General features: G+C 45.3%; 6 protein-coding genes across 6 annotated transcripts; 4 read left to right on the top strand and 2 right to left on the bottom strand.

Annotated features, from left to right (window-relative positions):
- Nucleotides 1–44: 44 nt before the first annotated feature.
- BJ212DRAFT_1299501 (uncharacterized protein) lies at nucleotides 45–2,873 on the top strand (the record flags this gene model as incomplete). The annotated part of the gene is made up of 4 exons (XM_041332874.1): nucleotides 45–398; nucleotides 796–1,000; nucleotides 1,325–2,659; nucleotides 2,710–2,873. The coding sequence occupies 4 exons, from the start codon at nucleotides 45–47 to the stop codon at nucleotides 2,871–2,873; spliced, it is 2,058 nt and encodes a 685-aa protein (XP_041193304.1).
- A 360-nt stretch (nucleotides 2,874–3,233) lies between these two features.
- Nucleotides 3,234–5,953, top strand: BJ212DRAFT_1480604 (uncharacterized protein; the record flags this gene model as incomplete). The annotated part of the gene is made up of 5 exons (XM_041340117.1): nucleotides 3,234–4,131; nucleotides 4,255–4,627; nucleotides 4,688–5,001; nucleotides 5,179–5,219; nucleotides 5,270–5,953. 5 exons carry the CDS (start codon nucleotides 3,234–3,236, stop codon nucleotides 5,951–5,953), a joined length of 2,310 nt encoding a protein of 769 aa, XP_041193305.1.
- Nucleotides 5,954–6,412: 459 nt separating this feature from the next.
- On the top strand, nucleotides 6,413–9,730 carry BJ212DRAFT_1480605 (uncharacterized protein; the record flags this gene model as incomplete). Its single annotated transcript, XM_041340118.1, has 9 exons — nucleotides 6,413–6,551; nucleotides 6,618–6,718; nucleotides 6,895–7,327; nucleotides 7,373–7,500; nucleotides 7,554–7,601; nucleotides 7,648–8,008; nucleotides 8,071–8,108; nucleotides 9,429–9,610; nucleotides 9,658–9,730. 9 exons carry the CDS (start codon nucleotides 6,413–6,415, stop codon nucleotides 9,728–9,730), a joined length of 1,503 nt encoding a protein of 500 aa, XP_041193306.1.
- Nucleotides 9,731–11,191: 1,461 nt separating this feature from the next.
- BJ212DRAFT_1299504 (uncharacterized protein) lies at nucleotides 11,192–12,302 on the bottom strand (the record flags this gene model as incomplete). The annotated part of the gene is made up of 6 exons (XM_041332875.1): nucleotides 11,192–11,365; nucleotides 11,414–11,608; nucleotides 11,670–11,816; nucleotides 11,875–12,021; nucleotides 12,073–12,093; nucleotides 12,153–12,302. The coding sequence occupies 6 exons, from the start codon at nucleotides 12,300–12,302 to the stop codon at nucleotides 11,192–11,194; spliced, it is 834 nt and encodes a 277-aa protein (XP_041193307.1).
- A 1,942-nt stretch (nucleotides 12,303–14,244) lies between these two features.
- BJ212DRAFT_1480607 (uncharacterized protein) lies at nucleotides 14,245–17,498 on the bottom strand (the record flags this gene model as incomplete). The annotated part of the gene is made up of 8 exons (XM_041340119.1): nucleotides 14,245–14,380; nucleotides 14,923–15,051; nucleotides 15,104–15,245; nucleotides 16,190–16,347; nucleotides 17,090–17,145; nucleotides 17,196–17,316; nucleotides 17,354–17,432; nucleotides 17,489–17,498. 8 exons carry the CDS (start codon nucleotides 17,496–17,498, stop codon nucleotides 14,245–14,247), a joined length of 831 nt encoding a protein of 276 aa, XP_041193308.1.
- Nucleotides 17,499–18,390: 892 nt separating this feature from the next.
- BJ212DRAFT_1446844 (uncharacterized protein) lies at nucleotides 18,391–19,544 on the top strand (the record flags this gene model as incomplete). Its single annotated transcript, XM_041338309.1, has 4 exons — nucleotides 18,391–18,483; nucleotides 18,781–19,175; nucleotides 19,229–19,392; nucleotides 19,447–19,544. The coding sequence occupies 4 exons, from the start codon at nucleotides 18,391–18,393 to the stop codon at nucleotides 19,542–19,544; spliced, it is 750 nt and encodes a 249-aa protein (XP_041193309.1).
- Between the last annotated feature and the right edge of the window lie 7,026 nt (nucleotides 19,545–26,570).

The raw sequence follows: 26,570 nt of genomic DNA on the forward strand, positions 1-26,570 counted from the left end.
TTTGTTTACATTCAGCGTCCATCTGTACCGCAGACTTGGACTCCATGGATGTCGACCATGCACTGAATATTCCTGATGTTGACCTGGAGCTTGATGGGGCTGGATTTGGAGACTGGGATGGGGTATTTCAGGGTAGAAGTGATGAGGGTGATGATCAAGTCCACGAGGAGGTGACACTGACTGACTCAGACTTCATCAACTGGCATCCCAAACCCCCTCAAACATATGGCAGGGGTCACACTTTCCTCGACTCATTTCATTCTGATGAGAACAACATGTATCACAAAGAAAATGACTATTACCCATTTAGTGGCTGGAAAGATTGGGAGGTTGCATTGTGGTTACTGCATTTGGGGTTGAGCATGGCAAAGGTCAACAGCTTTCTTTCACTTGAGATGGTCAGTTTTAGACTTATTCATTGCGTTGACTATCCTGACAAGTGTCTTGTTAAGATCAAGAGTCTTCCATTATCTTTTTGTTCAGCCAAGGAACTACATGGTCGAGCGGAAATGCTGCCTGGCAGTCCACCCTGGATGTCCCAAGTAATCCCTACTGTACATCTGACAAAATCACCTGTCATTTTGTATTGGCATGATCCCCTGGAATGTATTGTGAGCCTTTTAAATCACCCTTTCTTTCATGATTGAATGGATTTTATGCCTCGCAGGGTGTATGCTACTGTGCAGTGACTGTGCCACATATACTCTGAATGGATGACTGGTGATGACACCTGGAACATGCAGGTACATTTTTCTTTCTTTCTGCAAGTCGTTGTACTTACTTGTTTTCAAACAGTCAGCCCTCCCAAGAGGTGCAATGCTCCTTGGGACAATTTTGTCATCTGACAAGACCAATATCTCTATGATGACCAGTGACAGAGTTGCACATCCCCTCCTCATCAGCCTCGCCAATATACACATGTCTACACGACTTAAATTGTCATCTAACACCTTTGTTCTTACTGCCCTCCCTGTGCCAAAGTTTATTCACAAAAAAAAATGTATGTGAGGCGTACTTGAGGATCAGCTAATCCATGAATGCTTGAACATCGTGCTACATCCCCTCAAGCAGGCTGCTCGTGAAGGAGTTATGTTATCTGATCCTATCGGGCACAGTCGATACTGCTTCACACCGCTTGTAAGCTATATTGTTGACACTCCGGAGGCCATGATGCTGGCTACTGTCGGGGGAAAAACCTCCCCAGTCACTATGGCAATGTATAAACAGTTTGGAGACCCTTTCCACCATGAGCCTCGCACAAAATCAACTACACTTGCCCAGCTGCACGTTGCCTGAGTAAGGGCTGATCCTGACGATATTGAAGCATTCTTTTGTGAAGCTCAGAAGTTTTGTTTGAATGGTGTATCCGACCCTTTCTTTGCGGACTGGATCCTTTCTGAACCATCCCATTTTCTCACTCCTGAAACTCTCCACCACATTCATCGGGAGTTTTATGATCATGATGTGAAATGGCTCATTTGTGCAGTCGGGGATGTAGAGCTTGATTTTCGCTTTTCTGTGTTGCAGCCTGTCACGGGGTTTCACCAATTTCACAGGGGCATTTCAAAGCTCAAACAGGTCACAGGATGTGCTCAGCGTGATATCCAGCGCTCAATCATTGCAGTTAGCGCAGATGCAGCACCTAGTGCCATGATCACTGCCATCCGAGCTTTGATGGACTTTCGCTATCTCATGCAGTCACCTTGGATTGACGACAATGTTCTCAGATGCATTTCTGCAGTGCTCAATGAATTTCACACCAACAAACACACAATCATAGCTGGTGGATTTCATCACAGTCAGCATAATAGAGTCATCGATAACTGGTTTATCCCGAAGATTGAGCTTATGCAGAGTATAGTTCCAAGTATTCGAAACAGTGGAGTTATCATGCAATGGACCACTGACACTACAGAACATGCACACATCACCGAAATCAAAGATCCCACACACTCAAGCAACAATAACAATTACAATTCACAAATCTGTTGTCATCTGGACCGCGCTGATAAATGTTGTTGCTTCAACCTCGCAACAAGTCTGCTGGAAAACATCCCAGGCTCAAATCAGCGGACTACAGATCATGGTGATTCTGATTCTGATGATGTCAACTTCAATGTTGACAATGATGACAATGATGACATCCCAGCAGAACTTCTTGCGACCATCACATCTCCTGGCCATTCATGCCCCATCACCAATCACTTTGCAATTGCAAAGCTCCTCCAGGACAGGGAGGTGGGGACAGTTCCTGTGCCATTGTGCTCATTCTCTGTTGGACATACATCATTTCATCTTGCCCATGTCCCATCCATTAGATCCATTTCTGTTGACGACACAGCTCTCAAGTTTGATGTTCCAGACCTGCAACCAGCCATTGCTGACTTTCTTAGTTGCGAAGCTGCTCATGGGCAGGATTATGTTCATACTATTGGGGGGGCTAGGAGAGCTAAACCCACCACTTCACTTTCATTCAAAAAGCTCCAAGTCTGGTTCAAGTTTCGATTGCAGGATACAGATCTTCATGATATTAGTGTTGTGCGGCCTGCTCAGACCCTGAATTGTTCACCACATTCTGGTGTCTGGACTTGTGGCTGGTATGATCCGGTCATTGTAAACAACAATGCGAGATGCTCATGGCCTGCCGATGGTCTTCATGGTACGTTTTTCTCTCCTCCCATGCTTATTATTCTCATTATTAAATCTCAGGGCACACCATTGGTGAAATTAGGCTGATTCTGTGTCCTGTTGGAAAAGCTGGCACATATTGGTCATGGAAGGACCACTTCCTCACCTACATCTATCGCTTTGACATCATTCCACAAGGTGGAAGTAATCGTGAACTGAGTACTCAACTGCACATACTTAAATGAGCAAAGTGCTCAAATGGTACTTGGGTGGGTGATGTCATACCAGTTACACAGCTCAGGGCACCTGTCAACCTTGTACCTTGCTTTGGTGCAAGTGCGGACAATTGTCTCACCCAATGTAACAGTATGGAACATGCTTCAGAATTTTGGCTCAATAAATATTGGGACAAAAACAAATTCTTCCCTCTTTCCATGTAGCTTTCACAGATTGGTTTTTTTTTAACTCATGTATACTAGTAAGATAATTGCTTTGGGTGAGAAGCCATTTTATTATTAGTTCTTGGAATGCTGCGCTTTGAGGCGCATGATAGTACTGTCTGAAATGATCCCACCATTGTCATACTAGTGCAAACCAGACAAAAAATGGCTTCCTTTTTCAGGACAGTTGACAATGGAATCAAACTTTCCTCCTTGTTGTCCATCCCTGATGTCAGTGATGTCCATACCATGAATAAAATCACTTCTGATGAACTCAATTGTTTGGTTATGCACAAGGACGCACCAGAGGCATCGCAACTGCTGGGGCACTTGCTGTCTCATATTTTTAAACCTTTCAAGGTCCCTCTCCCTCATGTATCTGAACTCCAAATTCCTCTAAAAAAAATCATCCATCCCAATGAACATGTCAGATTGCAATATCATGGTTTATTGCCAGATTCTCTTGTGCCACTATACAACATTGAAACGAGTACTTGGAACTGGGATCTTCCAGTTAATCCCCCTGGAGGTGGCTCGGACTCAGACGCTAGTGGTGGTAGTAGCCATGGTGCTCCGGTGAGTCAGGACCCAGAGGTTGCAGACAGTGCAACTTACGAAGAAATTTTTGCATCCTTTATGAATGCTCTTGCTGGCTGTTTATCAGCATCACAACCCCTCCTAGAACACGAGTGTTATGCAACTCGCACATGGAGCGCAGCCAATGCTCACAAGGCATTGCCCGGGAGTGAGATAAAGTGCAAACCTGACCTTGTTCTATCTGATAACATCACAGCAAAGTGGGGAAATATCAGGGTATCCGGTGAGCTGATACATAGTCCATACAAGCCTGTGATGTGGCTTGGGAAGGCTGCAGACACCCATGCCTACCTCATGATGAGCGAACAGCCCTGGAGGCGCTTTGCACTCATATTATCATTCACTAATGCCTATCATCATCTCCAAGTCCTCCTGTATGATCACTCTGGTGGCATGGTATCTACCCGCTTTGACATATATCAGCAGCCTGACTTATTTTCTCATATAATCGCTGTTATCAATTTTGGTAATCTAGAATGTGTTGGGTATGATTCAACAGTTTCGTTCACAAAACTTGTTTCGCCACCCCCCTCCAAAAATATCCATGAATATTGCCAAATCAAGAACATACCCTGATGTAGCAGTTCAGCAGACCCTGCCACATCCACTTCTGAATCCCTTGATGAACTGGGCTCTTGGGACCCATCCTCTGATGATGATCTTGAGTCTGTGGTCTCTGATGACTCTGGCTCTGAGGAACACTTAACTGACTCAGAGGACACACCTGAAGGAAATTCAATTGAATCTACTATGCAAACGGAAGAATTCCCCCCATCCCTCCCTCCAGTGCAATCCACTATGGTGTCCAGTGCCCCCCTCCTCAGCCTCGCATCCCAAATTCCCCAGGACTTGACAGAGAGTATATCTTCCATCACACCTCATCCTTCCCAATTTCCCTACTCTGTGCACTCACCTGAACCTTGTGGCAAGATCTGTGTAGGGGATGATGTGTACATTATCAAGTGAATTCTTTCTGCAAGCCAGGGGCTTGTTGGTTGTGGATGTATCTGCTATCTGGCCAGTCTGGGTGATGAAGATTTTATCATCAAGGACCATTGGATTCTCGGCAAGCGGGAAGATGTCATTTTGAATGAGATAGAGATGTTGAAATTAATGCAAGGTGTCCCTGGCGTTCCCGAGTTAGTAGATTATTGGCTTGTCATGACATCAGAAGGCGAGGTTGACGTCACTCGAAGTTATCACAAAAGGGAATGCTGGAGTACCAAGGGCACCAGTCGCACTCATGTCTGCCTTGTCCTAAAGCCATGTGCTCGCCCCCTCCACATGTTTCAAACACTGAAAGAGTTTGTGAGAGCATTAAGGGACATTGTGATCAGTGAGTGTCTACTAGTTGAGTTGTGTAAGAGCATTGAACTGATGTCTCTTCTTGTAGTCCAGAGAATGGTGGTGGAGGAGCGCGGGATCCTGCATTGCAATTGTAGTCTGAATAATGCGATGATCCTGGATGATCTAGACCTCAGCAAGGGGTTCCTTATTGACTAGGAATTTGCAGTATGCATTGCTGTGGACAATAAATATTCCATCAGTGGTACAGTAAGTATATTCATTTCATATCGAGTTTCAAATATTGATTCATTTTCCAGGGCACGGTCCCCTTCATGTCACACATGCTTCTCAGCCAGGTTTCGCTTTTGCAGCAACAGGTGGTTGCAGACGCTGAGCAGAAAAAGCTGATGAAAGCAAACAAATTGAAATTGAAATTGAAATCAAAGAATGCTCCTGCCCTGAAAACACCAAAAACCTCCTCAGATTCTTTAGCGCTGCCCATTTCTCATGTGGTCCAAGGTTACTCCGATGATCTTGAATCTCTTTTCTTCATATTCACTTGGGTTTGCATCAAGTTCTGCAGTCCCAATGGCATGGTCCGTCAGGAGCGCATGCCCAATTCCTTACTTGATCGCTGGACCAGCCTTGACCTGGCATTGTGTGCTGTCTTCAAGATCACCTTTTTCGCGAATCCATTGGATGAACAGCATCTCATAAACAAATTTCACCCATACTTCAAACCCCTCATCCCCCTTGCAAAGGATTGGTGTGCAGCATTGAAGGATAACATGGTTAACCCTGTTACCTTTGATGCCATTCTTCACATACTCAACTCTCATCTTGAGGAGCTTTCCAATGATGAGGAGCTCCAATCCACTGTGACAATGCTCAAGAAAACTGCCACCGCTCTTAATGGCTTGAAACATGTTGCTTCACTGTCTTTGCCCATACTGAAGTGGAGGAAGTCGGATGACTCACTGGAGACATCCAAACAGGTGTAACATATTGCATATCACATGCATTTTCTTATTAGTAGTTATCACACTGACTTGGATGGGTGTCACATATTTCCTGACATGTATATGACTACTTGTAGATCTACTCTGAGTCATGTACAACTGACATCGATATTGTTTGCCTTATAGTTTATGTTTTGCTTACATAATGATATGTTGACTTGGATATGTGATGCCAACAGCACACTTACAAATTGATTGCATGTAATAACACAGCTGTGCATTGACTTGAAGGCGTGAATTTTATGTCTTTCTATCGGTGCATAGTCTTTGATTACCTCCATCAGCGCTGCATCCTGCATACAGTTGAGGCGAATACTGTAGCAGTACTCCGATAAGCATCACAATAACCGTCAAGGCTATACAAGTCCTTCCACCAAGATTTGTATAAAATGGTGAGTCTGATTTGTAAATTACCTGTCTTGCTGCTTTCTTTATTGCAACATGCCTCCTCGTGCAGTAGCCAGTCCCAAGAAGAAAAGGTCCAAGCGCAAAGCTTCTGACGCTTCAAAGGCTAGCTTACCAAAGAAGCCCTGTGCAGCAAACCCCGTCGAAATTCCTAGCATGCCAGTTGTATCTCTTGGTCTTACCAAAGTTGATGTAGTGGACACTGCTCCTTGATGTTCTGGCTGCCCCAATGTGGGAACAGGGGGTAGGAATGCCCAGCTGGAGAAAATTGGGGTAGTGTTAGAGGCTCAGTCCCAGAATTGGAAACCCAAGGGCACCACATCTCTTGGTATGGTCAATCCTGTGAACCCTCAGGCTCCAGAACCACATCATAAAGGCTGAAAGAATTGTCAGAAGGTATAACACACAGTCTTTGTTGTCAGTGGTGTTGATTGTGTGTTGAGGTGCTCCCCCTGCCATACAGTCCTGACCCCTCGGACTTCAGTGCCAGCCCCCAGGTGCCTCATTTTTTATTGCAGCAAAATGGCGGGAGGTTTGGTTTTGCGGCTTCAACCACCACTCATGTTGTCCCTCCTGGCGGGGAGCCCAATCCTCAAGTCTTGAATAACCCATATCTTGAGCAGCGCAATCAGAATACTTTCACTGATCACTCCCACAGTTCACAACCTCAAACAACTGCTACCTTGTCAGATTACAATATAGACCTGGCCCTGCGTGAGGAGGGTGATGTCGCTAGGCAAGGACTTCATGCAAGGCTGGTAGGATCCAATCTGGAGGACAGTGACTCTAGTGGTAGTGGTACCAACACTGACATTGACAAAGATGAGGATGAAGAGGGTGAGGATGAGGGCAAGGGCAAGGATGAGGATGAGGACAAAGGAGATGAAGGAGAGAATAATGAATCCCAGTTTGGTTGGGGGGAAGCTCACCAACGGCAGAAGGGACATCCAGGTAAGAATTTCATGTTAGGAGTACCCTCACTGACTCAATTTACAGGATTTTCAGCTGAAGGACTCCCTACTCAGGTTCGAGTTGCTCGCCCTCTGACACCAGACTTCGAATTTCAATACTCATGCGATGAAGATGAAGACTCTGCCTGGATGCATCTCAACAACAGCAACCAGGTATTATTTTCATTATTCATTTGCATCATGCTCACAGTTTCTCACCTTTTAAGCCTCTGGGCACCTTACCAGGAGTGCAGCAGGAACAATCAGATCCTCAGGTGAGAGAGTAGTTCTGTTTTAGATGAGGCTCACGATATTTCAAAGACTAACACCTCAAAGGCCGAGGATGTATTGAAGCGCCACCATAAGAAAAATGGTCAGCCTCACCTTCCTGACCCTGAAATGCTCCAGCTGTTGAATCAAGTGGCGGAGTCTGTCGACCAAGTTCAGTGCTGGTCAAAATCCAAGAAACCCAAGGGATCTGACAGGCTGAGGCCTGATCAACTGGCTTGGTATGGACCATGCTGGAAAAGTTTTCTCAAGGAGGCCAAAGGAGAGTGTCATGGGCAGCATGCCCTGGAAAACCCATTCCCACCTTTAGTCAAGGAGATGCCAGGAACCATCTCTGAGGTTCTACTTTCAGTTCTGGTTGCATGGGACAAGAATGGTAGACAGTTTGAAGCTGGTACATACTTGTTTGTTCCTGAACTAATATCCCAAACTAATCTGTTTCATATCATGATGCAGGGGTCTGGCCAGAGCAGCAATATAACATGACACAATTGGTGTGTGGTTTACTTACATTCATAATTCCTTGTTGATGCATCTCACATTTGTACTACAGTTGTATGACGACCTGTAAACTTGGCGGTCTGATCTGAAGAAGACTGCAATAAACATTGCACCGCTATCATACTCGCTTTTGCCTCCGCCTTCGGTTCCTCCTCAACAATGTGCAACTTGGGTCGAAAACACTGCTAAAAATTTACTCCAGGGTGGTTTGTATTTACAGTTTGGAATAGACAAGAATGTAAGTGATTTTGCACTAAATATACCCATACTCATGGCAAGATCAACAGGGGCAAATGAGGAACTTTGCTAATCCTGCCCTCCGTGATGCATCCATTGCTTTTTTTTACACAGGACCTTACCAGATTGCATGGAGGTGGTGAAGGTACAACAGCTCTGCTAGCTTGCAGAGCAAAAGAAAGAAAGAGGGCTCTACCTCTGGGGTGAGAGGAAGGCTACTGACTCTCTTTGTGTTGGTCAAAGTGTGCCAGGCGATATGTTTGACCCTTAAGGGAAGCAAGGAAAGCAAATCCATGAAGTGATGCCAGATCAACTCTGGTGAAGCGTGCTGAAAGCATGTGTGTGGGAATGTCGAGCACGTAGGTGCACGAAGCGTGGGAATAGCGTGCAAGCTGGTGCACAGACATGTAAAGACTGGTGAATGATGACTGGTGATAATGGACTGTTGCTGGTGACTAGGGCAACAACTGAAGCATGTTGACTGAAGATAATGATTCTAACTCTGAGATACTAAGTGACTGCCATGATGGTTGGTGTATATTCTGGTGGTGGTAGGTTGTATGAAAACTTCCTAGGCCACAGGTAAGCTGTGCCTAGGCATGCTCCCAGGGCTCGGAAGCGAATAGGAAGCGCTCTAAGTATGTAAATGATGTAAATAAAGGGTCTATGATGAAATAAGATATGGTACAATGCTAAATATGAGAATAAACAAAAAGGGATGCACCAGGGGACTGGTTGGACAATGGATGGATGTGCTGGGACACTGCGCAACAATGTGCGACTGAGCATGGGAAGAGTGCGCTAAGTGCGTGCATGGGAATGTGTCATGTAATGTGGGAAAGTGTCATGCCTCTGGTGTGTTTCACGGGAAAGTCATAGATGGTGAGTCATACACTATACCAATTGTCATGAGTTGTAATATGGGCGATATATGCCTAGAGGAATCTCATTCCCTACAGCGGCCAGATCATTTTCGCACACAATTGCCAATATCATGCTTAGCCTTAGTTGCCACAGTGGTGACGTGTTCTCCTCCCCTTAATGCCATGCTCATGTACTGATTTTTCTATCTATAGTTCCACTGTGTCTTTGACAGTCTTGAGAAGAATGGTAATGGTAAACGTTATCCAAATTTCTCCTCAAAGGAATACTCACCAATCTACTGGAAAATTCTCAACATCATCAAAAATACCCTCAAGGATGAATATCATGGCCCTAGATTGTCAGCACAACTTCGAGAATGGGCCAAAGCCAGATGGTAAGTTCTTTTCATATGAAAAACCTCAACTGATTTCATTCATACAGGGCCAAAAATCTCAAGCTCAACGGCAGTGCTATGGAGGCGAGACATGACCACCTCCAGGTTATTCTGGACTAAATCTTTGTATTCTGCACTCTTCACTTACCCTGTAGTCACATTTCTTTTGATTCGTCATTTACTACTACTGTTATGTGCTTTCGTGTTTCCATGATCCAAGATTCAATATATGTCATTTGTGGCTATGCTACTGTATTGAGTGAAAAAATATGTACAACAAGCAATGTCTGCACAACTCCCATTTTCTGAGTGGTCTGTGAGTGTCTGTACAGCCATAGACAGAGGAAACCAGCACTATTTAGTCCTCACTGGGTGTGTCTATGGGCATCTGTACAGGGATTGACAGAAAGGTCTGCTACTGTAGTGAGCTAGGTAGTAGGGACCAAGCTATACGGCTGGGATGCTGTACAGAACATTATAGTTTACTGATGCAACTTGGAGGACTAGGCAAATTAAGGTGTGATACACGAATCTGGGATGTTTACAGGTATAGATCAGCATGAATACAGGACCTAATCATCTGCCATTCCATCCAGGTCGAGTAGCCCCAGTGCATCTTGATGCTCATTAATGAAATGATCATTCCCCTTTCATTTCAAGGTCCTTTGTCATATCCTGTATGCCAGACATAGATCCCATCATATTCCCACGCTTTCCGGACCTGTTTCCGGACCCCATATCCAACTCATTCCTGGATCCCCTATCCTGTCCACCCTACGCACATTCCGTCCAGCAAGACATCCGGACTTTACCTCCTCTTGGATTCTGGACTACATCCACCACCTCACATATCTCAGTCCTGTTTCCGCCCTGCCTTCCGGATCCCCAGATCTCCGGACCTATTCCCACCCTCTGTCTGAGATCCTGCGCCTATCCCCATTTAGGCATCTCCCCTTTCTGGTTCTCGGTTATCTCTGTTTCTGTCTTGCTGATTGATCCTTGTACTAGTTTCATCTCCAAGTTCATTTACATATGTTCCATCTTGGTTACCAATGTGTTTCTGCATGCTCGTACATAGCCTTACTCCTTTGCTTACTGATCCTCTCAGATAGCCTCTAGTATATAACCCCTGTACAACTACAGTAGAGTCCTCAGTCTGAATATCATCTGAGTTCCTGCTCTCTCATCTTAGTTCCTGCTCATTCCTGTGTCCTCTGGACTTGAGATAAGTCTCTTGTCATATTCTGAGTCTTAGGATTGCATCCTAGACTACATTTCCGACTCTACCTTAAGGGTAGTCCATCCCCTGTTAGTTTCTAGTCTGGACTTTGTCTGGATTAGTCTTATCCGCTTGCCCAGGTAATATCTGGACGTCCATTATCCACCCTAGTCAAATCCCAGAAACTCTGGACGACTGTTCTAGCCCCCAGAAATTAAGGGCACATACTCGGGAAAGGGGCACAGTGTACGAGCTGAGGCCAAGCCCTTGTGATCTGACCCCCTTGAGCACGCGACCTTAACATCCTTCAAGTAGCAGAGTCAGTATCCAAGTTGAAACGGCACCATGAATACCTGTAAAACTTACTGTACAGCTTCATAAATATCAGCCATCATGCAATGAAACTTTCCTGGTGCATCCCGCTTCAAGTCCTCAAGGAACTTGACATGAAACACATACGTCTCACTGAATTGATTCCCTGTTAAGTTAAACTTCCCTGGTGAGCCAAGTCTCTTCCAGAAAAGGGCTGCATAGACCTGTAAAATGAATCAATATAGCACAGAGATTGGTAGAAAGGATGGTACCACTGTTGCCACAAGTGTGAGTAATGGAATGGGGCATTCAGGACGATTGCCCTTGTTATTTGCCAGTTTGGCAAAGTGCTTGACAAACTTGATGCCGATAGACTTTGCACCACTGAAGACTGCCTCATATATGAGAAAGATCAGCAGGTCACCCTGGTAGGGTGTTTTGCCTATGGGTAAAGCATCATCATTCAACTGTTGATGAAGAATGTTAGTCAGAGGCTAGCAGCGAAGACTGAAGGACAAATTTACTTACATCAAACTTCAATGCATAGATATATGCATGCTGCTCCATCAATTTCTTTGCCTTGACCACATTATTGCTGAGCCGAAAGTAAGTATCAATGTTGGTGCACATGGCAACTTTAAGGTCACGGCACAATAATGGAATGCGTGGCTCCACCTCAAGTAATGAAAGATAGTTAAAACATAAGAAAAATTGAGACATGCAAAGGGCTTACTAAACTAGCAAGGTGAGCAGCATACTGTGCATCAGTTTGAAGACATTCTTTAATGGCGTGTACACTGCAATTCCCAGCCACTGTTAGTAGAGACTGCAGTGCAACTTGGTTTTTGTCAACTAGCTCAGGATAAGCCAGCCCATGATGCTATATAGATATATCTTAAGTGGACTATAGTCCTAAAAGTCCAATACATACTCTTCTGTTGTCATCCATTGTCTAACAGGATGTATCCTACATGAGAATTGTGCTGGCAGCTTTCCATGCTTACAAATCACCGCTTTATGGGGGGTTGAATGCTCCATATGGATATTTGGCAGTTCACCCTCATTTACACCCTGCCATCCCTCATTCTCCTTGATGGGATCAGCAGCTGGTGATAGGATCTGATGATGGACTTGCTTCTTGTACCTGCCAAGAAGGAACATGGCTGATGGCACTGGGACTTGCATTTGAAAATGCATTCTTCAACTGTGAGAATGAACTGAATGGGCCCTACAGTATGTTCCAAACCCACACAATCCCATGTACAAAATTTATCCTTGCTGCACTATTGGGAGACACAAGCAACAATTCTACTACAAGTATCTTTGGTAAGCTTGTTGTTTTATAGGCATTGCTGGACATACACTGATAACGTTCAAAACAGTGAGGTGTGCCATGTCACTCCTTCGAATGATACATTCAATTTACTGTAATTCATCCCAATGATAATCAAGTTCTGCATGGTCCCTGTGCAGCTGAATTTCAACATCCTCATGTCTCTGGCTCAGCGGTGTGTTTCATCTAACACTTATGATCTTTCCTAAGGTGCTCACAGCCTTGCTTCCAGTGCTCCACTCATTCTCACCTTCATGGTGTCCCAGATCAACTTGTCATTATTTGTCCTGGCGGCTCTTTTTGGTTTGGGCATTCGAATGCATTCTGAGCTAGAACTGAACCCACATTCACAAGGGTCTGGTCCAATGTTTGCACTCCAGAGCATCAGACAGAAGCCTTTGTCCTAGTAACCCTTAGTACTATCACACCACACATTATCTTCACAAATATAACAATTCAATTAAAATTAGAACTAAATTTCAACTACAGTTTTGTGTCAACATTAACCAGTGCAAGACATGAAAATAAGCAGTATGAAATGGAACACAAGAACATGGACCAAAGAAAGCAAGCACAGGAAGAACCTGAGCAGCAGACGGTATTGAGCTCACACCCTTGGTCTTCTGTGCGAGATAATGAGCATAAGAGGTTTTAAAAACAAAAAGAGACTAACTTTGCTTGCTGACCTGCACGAGTGGATGAATCAGTGGCATGGGTGTGTTTTGAAGCCGGGTTCAAGGATACATTCTCCCTGCAATTGTTGCTGACCGAGTTGGCAATGATATTGCATGTCGATGGGATGTGTGTGTGCCTTGTTCTGCGGGGTCCGCTGCTGTCATTCCCTTTGTTGTTTTGAGCCTCATCCACTTGAGGCTCATTGACGATGTTTGCTGAAGTGGAAGTGTGAGATGGTGAAGGTTCAACAGCTCTGCTAGGCTGCAGAGCAAAAGAAAGACAGAAGGCCTCTACCCCTGGGGTGAGAGGAATGCTACTGACTCTCCAGATGTTGGTCAAAGTGCGCCAAGTGATGTGTTCGACCCTTAAGGGAAGCAAAGAAAGCAAGGATCCACTGGGTGACACCAGGTCAACTCTGGTGAAGTGCGCTGGGAGCACGCATGCAGGAATGTCGTGCACATAAGGGCGCGAAGCATGGGAATAGAGTGCATGTGGTGTGCAAATGTGTAAAAGACTGAAAGATGGCATGAAGACGTGAACTGAGGCTGCTGAGTGGAGGGACTGATGATAATTGACTACTGCTGATGACTAGGGCAATGACTGAAGCATGCTGACTGAGGATGATGATTCTCACTATGAGATACTAAGTGACATGATGGTGGTTCTGTATCTATGGTGGTGGTAGGTGTATGAAAACTTTCTCCAGGCCACAGGTAAGCTGTGCCTAGGCGCGCTCCCAGGGCTCGGAAGCGAACAGGGAGCGCTCTATGTATGTAAGTGATGTAAGGACAGGGTCCATGACGAAATATAGTGTCATATAATGCTAAATATGGTCTGATAGTGAGAATAAATGAGAAAGGACTCACTAGGGAACTGGTTGGACGATGGATGGATGCTCTGGGATGCTGCACAACAAAGGGTAACTGAGTGCAGGAAGAGTGCACTAAGTGTGTGCGTGGGAATGCATCGCATAGTGCAGGAAAGCATCGCGCCTCTGGCGCGTTTTGTGGGAAAGTCATGGGTAGTGAGTTGTACACTGTACCAATCATCATGAGTTGTAATATGGGCGATATACACCTAGAGGAATCTTGTTCCCTACAACAGGATGGGTGAGGGACGCGAGTCCTCTGTAGAATCTTCTGCCATTGAAGATGCAGGGAGTGCATCTGGCCTGTTGCTGTTGGGCTCTTCTGCATTTCCAGGGAGGTGAGTAGTTGGGTGCGTGAATCCACTAGGGACTGAGTCAGCTGAGGGTGAATGTTGTCAAAGCTGGAGGGCTGCAATGCTGGAGAGGTCAATATGGGAGACCCAGGGCCATTTGACAAAGGCAGAAACTCAGATACATCTGGGTCATGTGACAAAGAAGGAAAGTCGGATAAATCCAGTGATCCAAACATGTTTGTCAAAGATGTATCCTGCTTGGACAACTCATCCATCATATCCGATGCACGATATGATGGCCAATTCTCGTTGTATAAGCTCTCTCCCTACAATGAACTGGAGCTGCTAGCTCCTCCCATCTTCTGATCTTTGAGTGCTGTGGCTTCCGCTGTTATCACAATGGTAAGCTTTTTTGTACAAGGTGTTATGGTTGGTCAGAGATGACACTTACGGTACACACGATACAGATAATCATGAAACAGTCCCACTACCTCACTCTCAAATTTAGGGTAAGCCTGGCTAAAATTATTTCCCAGCTTTGTCATCCCAACATGGAAGCTGCCCAGTGTAAGTTTGACCCTCGAGTTTTTGAGTTTCTAATGCAGAACATACCTCCAGACATCAATCATCCCACCTAACTTGACAGATGGACCCCCAATGAGAAGGCTGAAGGATAGGCCAGTGGCATCAGTGAGGCCTTTCAGAAATTGATTTGCAATGGTGGCTAGCTTCATGAGATTTCTTTGTGCATGTCAGCTGATAATACTATGCAGTGAACCCAAGCAGCACACACCGCTGCTGATCTTCGTCACTCCAAAGCTCAGCTTTTTCCTTACTGTGCCCTTGCTTCTGCACATGGATATACTCCTTCACTTTAGCCTTGATCTCCTCAGACTCGCCAGCATACAGGGCCATGGTTTCTTTTTTCACAAGTGCTACTCACTGACCATTTGTGAGTGATTGTGTTGCTTGTGCAACCTTGAGCATCTCTTGGATGGATTTCTGAACACAGTCAGCATAGTACAACTTGGAATATGCTTCCTGTTCCTGAAGCATTCGCATAGGTTTTTCACATTTGGTTATTTTGCGCACAACAGCATCAAAGATGCCATTTGCATTGGCTTTTACTTGTTGCCCCACCTTCGACCTGCTGAAGTTATTCTTGAATCATGTATGTAATTTCTATCAAATATTCTCAGTGTCACATCTTTGACTATTTCAATGAAACTTATGGCTTTCTGTATGTCAGTTGCATTATCGTGTTCTTCCAGTGTTAATGGCCCCAATTTGGTGATATGATCTGGCTGAGGCTCTGGAAATGCTTCGAACCATTTTTCATAAAGGTCTGCAAAGAAGTTTTTGTGGTTTCTACTCTTGTCACTCTGCTTTTTGGTGAATTTTTGGTACCACAGTTCAAGCCACACCTCCTGCTCGGATGTTGTCCATTTATGAGGGGCCATCTATTTTCATAGTTTAGACATTCAGTCATGTCAGCAGAGGATTAGATACATACATTAATGTTAATTGATCTGTTGATTTACAAAGACTGGGTGTTTAGGCTGCAGTAAGTGAAATGAATATTGAAATGTAGTGTAAAAATTGAGATCAATGTCCCATGCACGGACACTGTCATACTCATACAGCTACACTACATCACAATCGAGAAGCACTACTAAGTAAATAGATCATGTAACAGCAGGGATTTCCTAAAGACTCTGAAACAGGAGTTTTTTTTGTGTGTATCACTGTCCAAGATCCATGTCTGGGACCATCACACAGGAGAATAAATCCTTGAGGGCCAATAGTACATCTGCAGCCTGTTTAGAGTCATCCTGAGCACTAGTATACCTTCTATCTGTGGCTCTCCCTCCTGACATACTATCTTTGATCTCTTTGAGCTCCTGTAAAATCTCCTGAACAATGCCCAGTACATCATGAATGTCATCCGAGCAGTGTGTCTCCAGATAGCAGGTATACAGTGCATCAAGTGTTTCGTGAGGGGGACCACCTAAGTAGGTTATTAGGCGATTTTTTTTCCTGTACATCCAAGTGTTCATCAGAAAATGTCAATCAGTACAAGGAGCACATCACCAACAAGCAGCATCTGGACACCACTGGCTTGGTTTGCTTCAGTGTCATCAATGTCTTATCAGACACAGGATTCCTAGTATTTATTATGATAATTGGATAGCGAGAATGCGAGAGATGAACTTACTGCGCACAATATCTTGCTTTCATTTTTGTACTGATTTTATTCTTGTGTCTGGTGTGAAATGAAAGTCTGTTAAAAACTCCAATACCAATAAAATGACTTCACACCATGTATAGTACACCTGTCTGTGCACTCATTTTGCTTCCTGGAGCTCTTCAGTGGTTTTGTAAAGCTTCGGTCTACCCATATCTGATGTAGTGATTGTGGTTGGTGTTGTAAGGGAGTTTGGTATTTGGTAGAGAAAGCTCGAGAATCACTCACACTGTATTTGGTTTGTGTTCCATTGGACTTTTATAGGTCTTTTACTAGTATGTACCAACCGCAATGCGGTTGGTACATACTAGTAAAAGATCTTTAGCTTGAATTTACATTGGCTTCCTGCTTATCGCATGATGTAGTAGATATGGACTTTAGTTTTATTGCTTTGTAACATTGTAAAATTAGCATTACACCATATACTACACAAGTCACTGTTCTCTAAGATGAGCACAAACAAAATCTGTTAAATCTGGCACAGGGTATACACACTGTCTATCGGCAGTTCCACAACAACCCAAACACCCATACATAGAATGAGCGTGTCTTGGATATAGCCATGCCCAGCTCAGCCACTGTTTTAAGATCTACAAACACAGTCAGTATAACACTGAGAGACTTTAGTATAGACACTTACTTCTTTGCATTCCTTTTTGGCTAAGCACAGCTCCACCTTCTCATCTTCACTCAATGCATGCTGCTCCATAGGATGATCAGGCCACAGAACATCTTCCTCAGGCCAATTCTCTAACCACTCCCTGTGCATCAGCATCAAGTACACAGCTTCTTCGCTACATGGCATCACTTGGTATTTTGTCAAGTGAGGCATCAGCCATGTATGCTGTTCCTGTGTGGGCTGCCACCTCTTGGACAACTAGGAATTGCTATGAGCTCTGGCCTGAATATCAACACTCAACTCGGACTGCATACCTTGATCCATGATTATGGGAGGAATGTGCAAGCAGAGTTGTATTGCTGCGATATCTTAGGTCAGTTTCAATCATCCATTGCGATATATCATTTAACGAGCTTCTAGGATTCACCCATAGTGCATATGGTATGTATGTTGGCATATGTGTCACTAGATGTATCACTAATCTACCTAGTAGTGAAATTTAATGTGTTGATGCTTAGAGAGCCAGCATTGGCCATGTCACAGTCTGGACGCACTGGCCATCCATCTAAACATCCCAAACTCATCAGGCATACACAGCCAGACACCACCCAGCCCTCAAATCATGTCAACAGGCATTGCATGTTCAGTTTGTTATGAACTAGGGTAGTTGTAACAACAGCAGCTTGATAAGAGCGATGGCTGATGTCATGATCAGGACCTTGCAAATACAAGGATCATAAGACAAGGCAAGAGAGAGTGTCTCTGACTTGAATATTGGTCTTTAGATGACTTAGGATTGGAGGTCCTAAGTGAAAGATGTTTCAGGTAAAACCTAGTAAGATTAAAGTAAAGAACTACTGAGTACATTGTTGAATATATATATAGTTGTAGATGATTTAGGGCAGGCATGAGTCAACAATGAGTCAGAGATAAGGAATGAGTCATCTAACAATGGCAGCAGCAATCGTAATGTAATACAAATGAGTCAAAGATGAGTCTAGCAGTGGCAATGTGCGGCTCGTGATGTAATACAGATGAGTAAGAAAAGGAAAATGAATAGGGGTGTCCATGACTGTAACACAGTTTGCAGCCTAGTGGTCAACTTGCACTTCGGACTTCTTACATTCCTGCCACCCTACCTGAGAAGGAGGATGAAAACGCTGTGGACACTGATGCTGGCCCTACCATTCCCACTGAAGATGATCCTTGGAATGAGATGGTGCCCTTCAACTCTTCATCTGAGGTGGACAATGTCCTTGGAGCGCCTGAGATGCCAATGGCTGAAAAGAGACACAGGAGAACTGCAGGAGTAAGTCTTCAGTGTTAGTATGAAGATAATGCCATAGTTGATCTTACATAGGACACTCCCATCTCCTCTTGGCTGCCAGAACGTCAGACATACATGAATGAGTTTCTATGACTTGAAGGAAGAGGCCAGGATTCAGACACCCTATATGCATGTGGTGCAGAGGATGCTGTGTTTTGATGTCAGGATTTTTTCTCTCTTGAGCTTGCATGTTGGTCATGCACCATAACTCCCCACTCTATAGAATCAAGGTGCATGGTCCTTTGATCCTCCAATTCTAACTTTAACAACGAGAAATAGGAATGGAGGGGCAGATTTTTCCACCCTGTTTCATTGAAATCCATGGGCCTGCACATTCAACTTGGACACCCTCCTGGTATCACTTGTCGCAGACTGACACCAGCATTTGGTGATGACTTCATGATTATCGATGTCCATGGTGTGCATCCAACAGGACTTGATTTTTGTGGATGCAAGCAGGAAGTTTCACACTTCAAACAACTACTCCATGCGCGCTTATTCCCTTCCATGGTGACTGACCCAAGAACAGCAGCAACATTTGCTGTTTTGGAGTTCTTTCACATACTCTCCTTCGAGTCTAAAGTGTCTGCATATGAGTTTTATCATAGCTTGGCACAGCGGACTGACAATACAGGAATCACGCCAATTCACATAGATTCATTTTCTAACATCATGTATTCAGATATACTTACACAAAAGATCAGGATCACTACTCAGTATTTCTAAGGATAGTCCATGAGTGGAGAAACATCAAAGCACTCAAATGTTCAGGTCATGGCCACCATCCTGCCAGAATAGGTTCCACTCAAGATGGAGATCTGGCCATTCTCTGCCCTGCATGCCCGCATCCTGGAAAAAACCTCCCTACTAACTGGGAAACTTCACCTCCAAGTCAGCAGTGCACAAGTTCCCTTATCAGAACACAATGAATTGACTGATGAATAGCTAGATGGAAGTATGCACTCTTTCTTGCTATAGATGCCAACTTTCAACTCAAGCACCGGATGGTATCAACCAATCAAAAAGATCCTGGCCTTAGCTGAGGATGGGGTTATTTTGTCAAAGAGAATGAATATAAGCGGTGTGATGATCATACCGGTGCTAGGTGTGTATGATCAATAGCATGGTTCTTCTCACCTTCAGAAAAGGAGATAAAGCACAGATCATTAAATCCATATATATTGACCCATCCACTCCTACTCCAGTCTGGTCCTAGGAATCCACCCTCCCATGTCCTATCCATGTCCACCTATCTCTGCTGGTGCATTATTTATCCCAAATGTCATTGCTAAACAAGCTGCAGGTCTTATTACACAACTACTCACATTCCGCAGTGCATGATGTTTTATTACCTATAGATTCATTGCGCTGAAGGTTCAACAACTCTGCTAGGCTGCAGAGCTAAAGAAAGAAAGAGGGCTCTAACTCTGGGGTGAGAGGAAGGCCTACTGACTCTCTAAATGTTGGTTGAAGTGCACCGAGTGATGTGTTCAACCCTTAAGGGAAGCAAGGAAAGCAAGATCCACTGGGTGATGCCAGATCAACTCTGGTGAAACGCGTGCATGGGAATAGAGTGTGTGTGGTGCGTGCAGATGTATAAAGACTGAAGAATGGCGTGAAGACATGAGCTGAGGCTGCTGAGTGATGACTGGTGATGATAATGGACTGATGCTGAGGACTAGGGCGATGACTCTGATGGATGCTAACTCATGGTGATTCTGACTGCTAGACACTACTAGACATGATGGTGGTTTGTGTCTTGTATGGTGGTGGTAGGTGTATGAAAACTTCATAGGCCACAGGTAAGCTGTGCCTAGGTGTGCTCCCAGGGCTCGGAAGCGAATAGGGAGCGCTCTAAGTATGTAAATGATGTAAATAAGGGTCCATGATGAAATAATGTATCATACTATGCCAGACATGAGAATAAATGGAAAAGGACACACCAGGGGACTGGTTGGATGATGGATGGACACTCTGAGATGCTGCGCAACAATAGGTGACTGAGTGTGGGAAGAGCGCACTAAGTGTGTGCACGAGAATGCAGGAAAGTGTCACACCTCTGGTGCATTTCACAGGAAAGTCATAGATAGTGAGTTGCACACTATACCAATCATTGTGAGTCAAAATATGTGTGATATATGCCTAGAGGATTCTCGTTCCCTACAGTGCACTCGCTAACTATGCTACAATTCTCACCTACACATTCCAGACATTCGTGTGCTACGATATAAACGACCAAAGTACATACGATTGAGGAGTTTTTCTTCCCCTGGGAATCAGCTCTATAGGAGAGTTGTTCTCACATTATTTTTGTAGACCTTGCACTATCCATCTATTTTGCTCCTTCTTGACAATCCTGCACAATTCGACCATTCTGAAGTCCATACCACTAGGATCTTACCCTTAAAGCTCTTGCAAGAATACTCAACCCGTGACTGGTAGTTTAGTGCTGTTCTTCACTTGCGCTATATCCCTTGCGACCAGCCACTCCATAGAGCATGGTTGATTTTTATTAACATCAGTTGGTTTTTGCCTGTGCTCCCAGTTGATTCCTTGGTATAGGAATTCAGAGGTATACCTACGGCCAGCATTCAAGTTTCTTAGGCCGATATAGATTATAACTCCTTCGCTCACTTACTTCCCTCACACATAATTGAAGGAAGTGCTTCAATAGCAGTCCTCTTGGGCCGATCAATTAAACTCGCACCTCTTAGGATAAGTAGTGCTAGTTGCTAACCGCCTAGTACCATTTACTTCTTCACAACTGGAGCCCACCACAAGGGGGCCATTTGAAGCTGGAAGGCAGATCGCTTAGGTCAAACAAAACCTGAGAGCTTCGTGCACTCGCAGACATCTTGCAAGAAGACTTTTTCTACCTGGTGAAGGTACAACAGCTCTGCTAGCTTGCAGAGCAAAAGAAAGAAAGAGGGCTCTACCTCTGGGGTGAGAGGAAGGCTACTGACTCTCTTTGTGTTGGTCAAAGTGCGCCAGGCAATATGTTTGACCCTTAAGGGAAGCAAGGAAAGCAAATCCACGAAGTGATGCCAGATCAACTCTGGTGAAGCGTGCTGAAAGCGCGTGCATGGGAATGTTGAGCGTGTAGGTGTGCGAAGCATGGGAATAGCATGCGAGCTGGTGCACAGACATGTAAAGACTGAAGGATGGTGTGAAGGTGTGAACTGAGACTGCTGAATGGACTGATGATGATGGACTGATACTGATGGCTAGGGTGATGACTCTGATGGATGCTAACTCATGATAATTGATTCTGACTGCTAGATGCTACTAGACATCATGGTGGTTGGTGTATATTCTGGTGGTGGTAGGTTGTATGAAAACTTCCTAGGCCACAGGTAAGCTGTGCCTAGGTGCGCTCCCAGGGCTCAGAAGCGAATAGGGAGCGCTCTAAGTATGTGAATGATGTAAATAAAGGGTCCATGATGAAATAAGATATGGTATGATGCTAAATATGAGAATAAACGAAAAGGGACGCACCAGGGGACTGGTTGGACAATGGATGGATGTGCTGGGACACTGCGCAACAATGTGCGACTGAGCGTGGGAAGAGTGCGCTAAGCGCATGCGCGTGAATGTGTCGCGTAATGTGGGAAAGTGTCATGCCTCTGGTGCATTTCATGGGAAAGTCATAGATGGTGAGTTGTACACTATACCAATTGTCATGAGTTGTAATATGGGTGATATACACCTAGAGGAATCTCATTCCCTACACCAGTACTTCAGAACATTGAAGAAGAAACTGAAGCAGGACCATCCAACTCACATACCTGTTCCTCTTCAGAAGCCTCTGTTATCTGGAACCTCACTTCCAACTCACCCCTAACAGAACCAGAGTCCAAGGGGGAAGATACTCACTTCCCCAGATCATTCAACCATTCACTACCCCAAGTCCCATTCATTACTTTAGACACTCCATCCACCGAATCATCACTTACCCCTTCGAACCCTACCCATGACCTGTCACCCGAAAGGCAAAACCTGTTCACACCCACACCTTTCTTACCTGTAACTACTTCCTCCCTGTGTAGACATTTAGCCATGCTCCCACCTACTTTACCTGACCCTGCATGCCATACCCCTTCAGCCCCACAAGGCCCCACACCATCTCAAACCCCTATCGCACAACCTGCAGCCATGACTACCCTGTATAAAATGCCTCTCCAAGGAACCGACACAGCACCCAAATTCAATGGAACACCCGCACAGCTACTCCCATTCTTTGAGGATGTGGAACAACTGGCCAACTACACTAATCTAGATCAGGAAAAGCGCATCAAGGTAGCCCTTCAATACGCGCCCATCAGTGAATTGGAAACTTGGGCATGCAGGCCTGCAGCAAAAGGGAATGATTGGAATAAGTTTGTTGATGCTATAAAGGCTATGTATCCAGGATGCAATGATGACTGCCGCTACACTCATACTGACCTAGAGAACCTCTGCACAGAACAAGCCCACATCCTGATACACTCCAAGGAAGAGTTAGGGCAATACTACTGCAACTTCCTCAAAGTCTTGCAATACCTAATTGACAAACAACAGTTAGTGGAACTAGAATGCAGTAGATTTTTCCTCCAAGGGGTCCACTCAATGGCCAATGCAGCTATCAGAAGAAGGCTCAAAATAAAACTTGTCACTCACCACCCTGATGACCCATACACATTAGATCGGGTATACAAGGCCACAGTTTTCTTATTACCTAGCATTGCATCCACCGCAGTACCTGTTACAGCGAACCGTAGATTGACTAGGATGGGCGCGACGATAGGTACTCGATAAGAGTACGCCTAAAGCCAGATCGTGTCCTCACAAATGTAAGGTTCTTAAGACAAGTTAGAGAGAGTGTCTCTAGCTTGAATATCGGTTATCGGATGACTTAAGATTGGGGGTCTTAAGCAAAGGATAGTTCAGGTAAAACCTAGTAGATTAAAGTGAAGTCTACCTAAGTACAAGACCTAGTTTATATAGTTGTAACCTGCTTTAGGGCAGGTGCGTATACGTCATCAAGACGAGTCAGAGATAAGGAATTGAGTCAGAGATAAGGGATGAGTCAGCTAGCGATGGCACGTGGCGGTCGTGCTGTAATACAAATATAGACGGGCACCTGTCTAGTGATGGCACACCTTGGTGCGGTCATGACGTAATACACATGAGTACGAAGAAAGAGATAGGGGGTAACCACTATTGTAACATTACCCCTCATTTAGCGATGAAGTCGCCGACTTCACATATCCTGGTTAGCCCAGTAGATGGGATCCGCATCGTAGTTGGAATAAAGAAGGTCGTCTTGTTCTTCCGTGATAGTAGGTTGCGCCAGGTGCTCAGCATGAGCGATGGCGTCTTGCTCGATCTCCCAGCGAGCGAGTGCGTCGTAGAAACTGACGTCAGTCCATACCAAAGGAATAACCGCTTCTCCTTTTAGTTCTTTACAAAAGACCGACAGATGACCTGGTGCGTACTCTTTGCAAACTCTGCAGTAATACGCGGGGCAGTTCTTATGATGGTGACCGGCGATGTGGCAGTTATGACATATGACGTTATCGACCGGCGATGTTTTCACAACTGTGACGGATGAAGACTGGTTTGGAGGGGAAGGCGACCGTGATCATTTGAGTGGTGCTTTAGTGGGGGAAGTGGAGGCAGCTCGTTTGGCGGCGAGGCGAGAGGATCTTCATTTGAGCGGGAGTCGTCGTGTGGTACGTACGATTGGGTCAGGAGAAGGAGAAGTCGGTACATCAAGTACGGCAATAGGAGGGATATGATCATCCTGATGTTCCTCAGTAGTTGCGACGTGAGTTGGTGGAGGTACGGGGACAGCAATGTGGGGGGAAGGTGGTCGTGCAACAGGGTTGAGAGCGATTCGCTCGGTGACGATGTGGATGGCTTCTCTGATAGCGTCTCTTGTTTCTTCCGGTAAGAGTTGGATTGCGGTATTACGAATGCGGATATGAAGATGACGGAAGATAGTCTGATGACGCTCATCATCAAGGAGCGCGGCGGTGCGATCAATGAGGCTGGCATCTCTGATAATCCTAATTATAAGGCCGCTAGAGATTGCTCCTCTTTCTCCGAGGAGACGATCTATCTCAATAGCGTACTGCTGCGGGGTGATGGCGGATTCGAACAAGGCACTGGTTTCGACTTGATCAATGACAGAGAAGTAGTCTGTAAGGGTGGAATCGTTGGTAAGGGTGAGGGTAGAGTTTGAAGTGGGTGGCGATGTTTCAGGGGGAGATGCGTGCTGTGCGAGGTTGGCAGTGGTGGCGGTCTGGTAATCTAGGAGTGTGAGGGGGTGGGCATTTCCTTCAGCGACGGTGTTCATGGCAGCGGTAAGTTCTTCGATATGAAGGATGCAAAGGTGTAGTCGTTCAATGTGGGACATTATTGGGAGTTTTACAGTCCGTGGGCCTTCTTATAGGCAGCAAGGATATTGGAAGCGTTCCTGAGATTCTCTTCAGGAACCCACTCGTTACTGGCGGACGAATATCCTTTCCACGATAAGAGATAGCGTCTTCGTTTACCCATTCCTTTATGCGATAAGATCGCATCAATTTCATATTCCTCTTCGTTATCGATGACATCAGGGGGTGGATCGTGGAAGTTCGGTCCGTGTACTTCTGTCTCGTGATAGGACGATAGTTCGGAAGCATGGAACGTGGGGTGAACCTTCCACTGAGGCGGTAGTTGGAGTGTGAACGTGATGGGAGACAGGACGGCAGTGATTGGGAATGGACCATATCGCTTGGGGGCAAGCTTTTGTGAAGGTAATTGCGTGATCAGGTTCTTCCCAGATAACCAAACTTTATCTCCAATCTTCCAAGGGTGATACTTCTGTCCGTGAGTTCTTTCTGCCATATGCTGCATCGCAAGGGTGTGGCAGGAGAGTGCTTCTTCTCTAGGCTTCTGGAGCGAGCAGAGTCTATCTGCTGCTGCGGGGACTGTGGAGTCGGATAAGGTATGAGGAAGGGCTCTTGGTTCGTATCCCATCATAAGGAAAAAGGGGGATGCGTTGCGAGAGTCATGTTTTCGGTGATTGTGAACGAATTCTGCCATGGGGAGATGTTCTACCCAGTTTTCGGGATGATTCCGACAATATATACGAAGGTACGTTTCCAATTCCTGGTTGAGTCGTTCGGTCTGTCCGTCGGTCTGGGGGTGATAGGCGGTTGACGCTGCTATGTCGTACTTCAGAAGCTTGGCAAGGGCTTGAGAGAACTTGGATACAAATTGTGGACCACGATCTGAAATGACCTTTTCGTGCAGGCCGAATCGCCGATAGACATATTTGAAGAATTTGTTGGCGACTCCTTCAGAAGTAATGGTTTTGGTACATGGGATGAGAATTACCCCCTTCATAAGCCCATGGTCTACCACGACCATGACAGAATCAAAACCCGTACAGGGGGAAGGTCGGTGATAAGATCAACCGAGATCTGAGTGAAAGGAGCAGCGGCAACGGAGGGGATGGGGACAAGGGGGGGGGTTGTCAGATGCGTGTCGGATTTCATTTGCTGGCAGAGAGCACAACCCTCAATGTATTTTCAAATATAGGTCCCCATAGCGGGCCACCAAAAATCACGCTTAACCAATTCCTCTGTTTTGCAACATCCAGGGTGGCCAGCAGTGGGGTGGTCATGACATCATTCTAAAATGAGGTGCGGTCCGGCAGGGCGGACATAGGCGCGGTCCTTGTAATAAAGGATATCGTCATTGATTTTCCAATCTGAGAGGGCGGGTCGCGGTAGGGGTGTGATCTTGGGTTGTTGTTCCGTAGTACTAGTCCCGTCTTTCGTTAACAGGGTGTCCAGCGAGATGTTGGTGATTACCCGAAGCTCGGAGGCATCGGCGGGGTACTCAACTAGGAACTTGTCATCTTCTAGATGGTAGGTAGAGACTTCTCGCACAGGTGGTGCGTAGTTGGTCGTCCATACATTGTCCTTTGTGTCAAAGGAGTCGTCTTCATCATCAGGTATAGGGTCCAGATCAGGTAGTGCCGATGGGACCGCTTCTTCATCGATTATCTCTTCGATTGTGGCGTGTGGTGGTTCTCCAGT

This window comes from Suillus subaureus (assembly GCF_016647635.1).
Source record: "Suillus subaureus strain MN1 chromosome Unknown BJ212scaffold_15, whole genome shotgun sequence".
NCBI lineage: Eukaryota > Fungi > Basidiomycota > Agaricomycetes > Boletales > Suillaceae > Suillus > Suillus subaureus.